Source organism: Patiria miniata, unplaced genomic scaffold, assembly GCF_015706575.1.
Source record: "Patiria miniata isolate m_02_andy unplaced genomic scaffold, ASM1570657v1 HiC_scaffold_23, whole genome shotgun sequence".
Taxonomy (NCBI): domain Eukaryota; kingdom Metazoa; phylum Echinodermata; class Asteroidea; order Valvatida; family Asterinidae; genus Patiria; species Patiria miniata.
The window spans coordinates 6,691,791-6,700,127 of record NW_024037062.1 but is presented as its reverse complement, the minus strand read 5'-3'; the positions used below and the strand labels follow the sequence as shown (position 1 = coordinate 6,700,127).

The 8,337-nt window shown below is 41.6% G+C and overlaps 1 protein-coding gene across 1 annotated transcript; it reads left to right on the top strand.

Moving 5' to 3' along the window:
• The first annotated feature begins 550 nt into the window (after positions 1 to 550).
• LOC119731124 lies at positions 551 to 1,813 on the top strand. The gene is made up of 3 exons (XM_038204145.1): positions 551 to 715; positions 839 to 963; positions 1,480 to 1,813. The coding sequence occupies exons 1-3, from the start codon at positions 611 to 613 to the stop codon at positions 1,712 to 1,714; spliced, it is 465 nt and encodes a 154-aa protein (XP_038060073.1). The 5' UTR covers positions 551 to 610; the 3' UTR covers positions 1,715 to 1,813.
• Positions 1,814 to 8,337: the final 6,524 nt, after the last annotated feature.

The following is an 8,337-nucleotide window of genomic DNA, read 5'->3' as shown; positions in this document are numbered from 1 at the left end:
AGTAAATACTTCAATATTTTCCCTGCTAAGCTTTTAGGACTGATTTTCACTTTCTGATGATGGCTGATAGGTCACTGAAGGGAACAATTAGTGATGGCCAGATCTTGGAATCTTTCCCTTATTTGTTTCACACCGGCTATCGTTACAGCAGCTGTAACGTAATTGTCAACCTCTGTCGTTAGTCTTTATAGCATTTTCTGGTTCTTGTAATACTCAATGTTGGGATCCATGGCTGTAAGAGCCAGACTATAGACAGGTTGGTTTTCGGACATTCTGTATTTTTCTTTTTAAGAGCCACAGACATGAGGGATATCAATTACGAAGGGAAAAAATTAAATCTACTTCTACAAGAAGTATGATTTGATTACAAACATACTTTTAACTGAAACTTTCTGATCTCTATAATTGTTTAAATCCAATCAGCCATTTCATTGCCAAATATTTTATCTGTCTCGTTCTCATTTCAACAGATTCTGCAATGTATCAAAAATAAAGCGAGCAAAACTGAGGATGGAGAAGGGCTCAATTAGTGAAGGGGGTGATGTCGCAGGAGATGTAGTAATCGCCCTCAAGAGAAGACGCACAGGAGAGAAAGAGCAAAGGACCAGGCATGTTCTACCAGTGGAGTGCATCATATGCAAGAAGAGCAAATGGATCCAGCAGCCATATGGACCGCGGAAAAAAGAGCCACTCACAAACTGTGAATATGAAAAAGGTACAGTCATAATTACATGTACATGTATATAAAGTGTGACACCACCATAATGTCATATATATGGAAAAACATTTCCACATAATTGTTGAAACCACTTTGAACCAGATTTTTTTTTTTTTTCAGGTGGACAACTTCTCAAGGCTGCTGAACTACTCAATGATGAATCCATCCTTCTTGATATTTAAGGTCAAGACATGGTGGAAATCGAAGTCCGGTATCACAGATCATGCCACAATAATTACATCAAGGTAAGACATTGAAGCTATCACCAATGTTGTGTTACTCCCCCCCCCCCTTAAAAAAACAAACAAACAATGCAGAACCTTCTTCATCATAAAAAGTGTCCAGACGTATGGAATATTTTCTGTTGATTTAGAGAATGGTAGCTAGTCAATGTGCAAGGTGATACTATTTTCCTATTTTATGAAAAATTATAAAGTGTGTGATTAAAGTCAGATCACAGTAATAGTGCCCTTAACTGTAGGATATAGTGCCTTTAATTGTAGGAAATATTAGGATACTTAAAAAAATAATAAATAAATAAATAAATTTTCTATGGGCATGCCATCACATTATATTCTTGTAAATTGGATAACTTAATATGCATGCACAGACAAATTTTCTGAACATTTCATGTTCGGCCTATATACCCATTTATGTTTTCTCCCTAATTAGACTTTTTTTCCCAATAAATACAGGGAGAAAGTATAATAATTTCATCATATCTTTTCCAAGCCTGATCATAGCCATCTACTTTTGTACAGGTTTTGCAAGCAAGTGATTGGCGGTCAAGCAGAGAATCTGAAAAGGAGAGTGAATCCCAAGAATACAAGACATTCTGTAGCAAATACATCGAAGAAAAAAATCATCTCTGAGGGGAGCGTCATGAGAATGACGAAGCTTCTGCACCTGTTAAGTCAAATGTCTGAAGAAGCTGGAGTACCACCATTATTAATTAATTACCACAAAATAAAACCTTTCCAAATAGGACATTGTTGAAATCAAATACTCTATTTCAGGTAAATGACATAATTCGGTAATCTGCAAATAAGTCTTTGAACTTCATATGTTATGGAAAACTCGGTGATATCTTGAAAAAAAAAATCGGGTGGTACAAAGTGTTGACTGTGGACAACTTAGCGTTACTTGTTGATAGTTTGAGAATTAGTTACCATTTATTGTTTGCATCAAGGACTTTATTTTAGGTAAATGAAATAAGTAAGTCTTCTTTAAATAGTTTTTCCTTTCATAAACATATAAGAACAAAACTTAGTGCTGTTATAATCCAATTTGTTGCAAAATTGCACAATTATTTATCATAATTATGTAATTATGTGATTATGTTAATTTGGAGAAGGTTCATTTTGGATTAATGACATAAATGTACATGTAATTCAATATTTTCAGCCTCACATGCAAAAATTCAGAACCTTGAACAAACTATTTATTGGCATAAAAACACTGAATATGGCCAAAGCGTTATTTTGTGCATAATTTCATATTTAATGATCACAACAATAAAACCATTAATATGACATTTTTCCTTGGCATCAATATAACAATTGTTTTAGGTTAGTTATATAATGCAGTCGTATACAATTATAGAAAAAGTCAGTCATGCCTTATATGGAAAAGTCAGTTATGTACGCCTTCTGTGCCAATTTGCAATAAAACATATATGAGCATTGTTTTTGCATAATTAAAGTACATGTAATTAAGAAACCACCTTGTATATGAACCTACAAGTCTATAGAGTTAATAATCATTAATTATTCTAAGTGGGTGACGATCTGCATTTGAATCGGAGTAGCCGTTTCTGAGAACTTTAAGGGGATGGATACCGCCATCGGTCGCTAGGGGCCCCTTAATAGATTTTTTGGGGGGATTAAACTTTGGACGGCGATTGTGACTAAACGTGCCACTTGGCAGCTCGGCAACAGGAAGAATTGAATTCAGCACCCTCGAATTGACAAAGAACAAGCATTTTTTTCTTGTCACCAAAAAATTTAACGGACTTCATTTTCTAGGAGAGATAGAATTTCTGGCCCACGGTCTATATGGGTAAGCTCGGTGGACAGAACAACAGCAAATGCCCGTCTCAGATTTTGGAGAAATCGCTGTGGGATCTTCGCAAGAGGGTCTATCACATTACAATTGTTGATGAAAGAGCTCCAATCGTGGATGATGTTGTGAAATTTGTGAGTACTTTTCTAGAAAAAGATAATGACCCTGCCGGCTGTGCAAGCGCAAATTAATTGCGCACTCTGTCGTCTGAACCGTGCCAGTCGGAAATTGCTGCTATTATGACGTCATCGGCACCTTTTGTGGGTCGGGCCCATATATCTCCATATATACAGACGTTTGGCCGCGCCGAAGGCTTGTTTATCATGAATATTTACATCGGATTATCTTTGGGATGTGACTGGTGGATAAATGAGTATTAGTTCAAAGTGATTTCTTATTAACATTATGTTATTTTCCCCTCATTTCCATATGTAAACATCGGGGCCCAATTATAGCGCTGCTTAACAGCCGATTTTAAGCTTTAATACCCAGCCTCAGTATATTTCATAGAGGCAGTAAAGCCCTCCGCACAAGAGAGCTACTTGCTGAGCAAAAATTATTCGAGGCCGTTTGCTCGGCACGTAGCTCACAAAATATCCCCGTGTGCGGTGATTTTTGTGTGTGAGTTGTCTGTCTCGCGAGGCGATTTTTGTGCCAATCTTTTTAAGCCTGCTGGCGTTTGTCCCCATTTATTAAATCACGTGACCGATAAACAAGAATAGTGTAATTCATTGGTTACTTAATCTTTTTAGCTCAGCCCGTAGCTCAGGTTGACCGTCACGGTAAAGTTGTTCGCCGTGCGAACCCAAATTTAAGAAATCAATCAGGATAGATATTTGCCTCATGACCTTGCGAGACAGAAAACTCAGCAAAACTTCACCGCACACGTTGAGTTAAATGCTATGCAAACGGCCTCAAAATGGCTTTTTGCTCAACACGTAGGGTACCTATCGTACGCGTGTGCGGCGGGCTTTAGCAGTAAGCACAATAAAAGCATGCTTAAAACTCGTCCTGGATGGTATAGTTTTTCGATACCTGACCGGTGTCACAGCCGGCGTACTAGCTTCTCCGGGTGGATTCGGCGGATAAATGAGCACGTTACAGTGCACGTTACAAGAGCACGCTACATGCTCATGTGTCCACTGTGCTTATTCTTCCTGGGGCTGTGTGCTGAAGTGTACAAAGTCCATAAATAACACAGTGAAGGACACCCATTGATCTCCATTAGAATGTGTTATGTAACACTTCCTGTGGGTCAAGTCATTCATTGGTCTTGCAAGCATTCTGATTTGTGTTCCCAGACGTGTCACGTGTGTGTGTTCATGAGGGAATAAAAGGGCTAAGAACAAACTCCTTGCCCGTTCGTGGTCTTTTTGGTTATTGGGAGTTGCGCGCTACAAAAAATCTGGATTAGACTGGTACCCTGTAAATAACGTAAACATACAAATATCCCAAGATCTTACGTGCACCAGTACAACACCAAACTCAGCACACAAATAAAGTTGTCGAAAATGTACAGTACTGTGCAACTTGCGCATGCGTGTTGAGCGAAATTTCCCTGTAGGAGAAGCTAGCACGCCGGAGAAGTAAGACCGTGACACCGGTAATACGCTGTGCACAATAATGTATACGGAAAGCCGAGTGTGATCAACCGTGCGTATCCGTGAACAACGAGCACGTACACTGCAAGGACGGATCCAGAACACAATTTGAGGGGCCAAAAAAAAAAAAAAAAGTGGTTCGGCCCCCTAAAATTGGTTCAAAACAAATACGGCGTGGAGTTCGCGGCCCGCTTATAAGGGCCCCGAATTTGTTGGGGGGATTCTAGATGATCTGTGGTGCAATATGAGGAAATTTCTGACCACTTTAACACTTTAGGGGTTGTGTACGCAGTGCCTGCCTTTATTGCGACGTCACTTCAAAAACAAAGATTGGGTTCGTTTGGGGAGGGGAGGGGAGGGGAGGGGAGGGGATCCGCCCTTGTGACCCCGTGCGCCGTGCTCGAGAAAAGTGGTTTATAAGTGGTTTTGCTGAATAACTTCGTTTTTCATGACAAACAAATGTTCACCGAGCTTTCTGCTTCTAGAAAATACAATCTTGTAGCAACCGCATGTGCATGATGAATGAAATGTGTACTTGCGGGAATGCGGCTCTAGCCGTCTCCCTTCACATAGCCTTTCTTCAGGCCTCGGCTATAGTCGCCAACAGCCAGCGAGGTGGGGGTTAACCCCAGAGGAAAAAAGTTGCTTAAGTCAGCGACGTCACAATTGAAATCTCTATCCGATGCACGAGGCGACGCACGGCGCGAAGCACGACGGTGCGCTGCAACGGGCAACGAAAGGGGGGTTATTGACGACAAACCGCGTCGCCTCTTCAATATACACGCGACGCGAGTACATGACGCGTTGGCACGACGTCTCTATTGCGTCGTGCCATCGCGTCGCACCGCCGCTTCCTTGCCTACTTTTATACGCACTCTGCATCTGGCATCGCGTCGTCCATTGCGCCGTGCCGTCTCGCTGATTTTATGCCAGGACGTTGCCCCTTTTGTTGCGCATCATGCTTATCGTCATGCTTGGCGTCGTGCGTCGTGTCGTGCGTCGCGTCGTACTTTGTGTCGTGCATCACGTTGTCCCTCGCGACTTTTATCGCGTCGTACCATCGCACTGTGCCCTGATCAAGGTAGTTCCCATCAAAATGAGGGCGCTCGATCGTGACGGCGCCTCTTCCATGTTGCTATTGTATGAAATAATATCTTGAAGCAATCCCAAGAACGCAGGGTGATGGGGCTTGACACTACCTGGTTAAAATTCGACTATCCCCGTCAACCAGACCCCTTACCTATTTTTCCGGAGGAGAAATCATGTTAACAAGTAAAATGGGCGACAAAAACGAAGCAATTTATGTACCTACATGGCAATTGCCCCCCCCCCCCTTGGCCCCCTCGCCTTCCCCTGACCAAGCCACGCTTCCTTAAGTTGAAGTGATTAGTTTCAACACCAAGAATACAATGCATTTTGCACTGTTTAAACTGTAATGAAAGTTTATGATATACTACGACGTGGATGCTAGCTTATCAATTTACATTTCGAAGATGCGAGTGAATATCAAAAGGTTTTTAAATTGGATAATTGTTATGTTCTCAGTAATTATTGCATTGTAATTGATAGCTACACGTCACTCTAAATTTTGCAGCAAGACCTCCGTTTAAAGGGGCACTTCGTCCCGAAATCCTCGAAAGTTTCATGTTTCGGATTGTTTACTTATTCTATTTCAATCGTGGTTGAAGGGAAACTAACCTAACGTCTTACCGTTCCCGAGAAAAGACGACAAAAACCCCGGTTGTTTACATCGGACACGATGCGGTTTTTTTTTCCACGTCGTTTTCAGTCAATGTACGATACACGTTGTGTATGTCACACAAATTACACACAGCACCAATACACAAATGTAGTTTCTTACACGTCCGCCGAAGGTGAGCACTTTACGGCTGGAATCACAACTAGCATGAACAGCCCGACTTTTTGGGGTCGCAAAAGTGGAACCTGAAAGTCGTTCTCGCACGCATAACGCAAGAATTACATAAAACGCCCAGTTTTAGTTGTGTGGATGTTTAGATCCTAGTTTTATATGGTCTTTCCGATTAACATTATTTCGTTCAAAGTGCGCTTTGTAGCCCAATTGGGCGCTTTCCAGGACGCAGTGTCTCTGTAATGCTCAAGGGCAAATGCATCCACTCCACAACAACATCAACCTGTTTTCACATGAAGGCTTTTAACACAACTTACATTAACACAGCACTAAAATTATAAGGCCAGGAGCTTGGTCACTGTGTCCAAAAATGTTGTTTTGATCAATTGACCATTGTGCAGTGAGGGCGCGTGAGGAAATATTTAAAAAAATCTGCATTAAACAATTTCAAAATTTACTTTTGTGGTTTTGTAGTTATTTTTAAAATATTGAGAAGGACATTCGGGGATATTTATGCTGCAGGTGTTTTTTTTATTCCATACCTATGGGCTGCATTTCCTGAATGCGCTTCCGCATATCTCATCTCATGCACGTCACGTCACGTACGAACATCTTTTTAAGCTCTGGTAGGAGCTTCTACGGGTGGTCGGTCGTTCGGTCGGTCTGTCCCCGAGAATTGACCAAAAAGATTGGACTGAAAATTGACCAAGTGCCATACCGTCGTCGGTAAATGCACTCTTGGCGAATGTTATCGGGAAAACGGGTTTTGTCTCCATCGATGCGCATGCACGCCTGTTTTGCATATGTCCTTCCCCTGGAAATTGACCAAAAACTAGCCCCCTAAGTTTCCTATAAAATATAAAATACTACACTTTCATTTTCCAAAAAAAAGCACCAAACAAAACAAATTAAATACTTTACAAAAAGATTTGTGACAATTCGTAAAGTTGTTTATGAAAATTTTGATAATGGAGGCAAGATAAATGTGCGGTAATGTTATAGTCACGTGGTATACAGTGCGCAATTGTTATGGGAAACTAAGAGGGGTTATGTTTGGTCAATTTTCAGCCCGTGATTTTCGCGTGGAACGGCAGCCCGGGGATTGTTCATGCAAGGCGGCCAGAGCTTATTGTGCACTCGCACTTGTTTCGAGACTGCGCTATGCGTGTACCATATGGAGTCTAAAAGTCTATTTTTTTCACCAAAACAAAACTGTATCTTGTGTTGTAAAACGGACGACAAAGGTACGCACAATAATATAAATCCTGGCTCTGTAACGCGACCCCGAAATTTCATCTTAGAAAGGATTGATTCTACAGGCAACAAACTTCAAAATTGAAAGCACTGCGTCGGACGTTAAACGCATCGATTGCAGTCCTAATTTAAATTTCCTTAAGAGTAGGATATTTAAATAACCAAATCCCAGGGGTTACGATCGCGCAAGGCATGATGGGAACCAGCATAAGGCAGCAAGATCGTACCAAAGGGAAACGAGGTTTTTCGGACACGGCCTAAGCAATTCCGATCTAGCTATTTATTCTTTCTGATATTAATGCGCAGAGCAAGACGCAACGCACGACGTCAAGCACGATGCGACGCACGACAGAGTGACCCGACCATAGATAAACGTGAAACCATCGACCAGAATTAGTTGTCACTGTGGTGGTGCCAAGCTCACGCGAATGCCCTACGCGTTCTTAACGGGATATTGTGTTTTTTAAGGGATACTACGTCCTGAAATGCGCCCAATTGGGCTACAAACGCGTTCTCTAAGAGAATCATGCGAGAATGAATTTCGGGGGTCGGCATTTTGACTCTCGAAACTCGAGATCGTCGATGAACTAACTCCAATCAATAAACATTGCTAAGGTTACCGTGGAAACTGTGTGATTACAGCAAGTGATATTCCAAACATAAGGCTCATCGTGCCAGGGAGTGGTGCTCTGCCCGTTTTGATCGCAGATATCAAAGTGAAGACCTGCTGGCTGGTTATGAAATACCCGCGTAAAATGTGGGTCTTCAGTTGGACTCTGGGGCTTTTTAGTTCCCTCTGTATTCTACCTGTACGAGGGAACACGTGTAGTGCC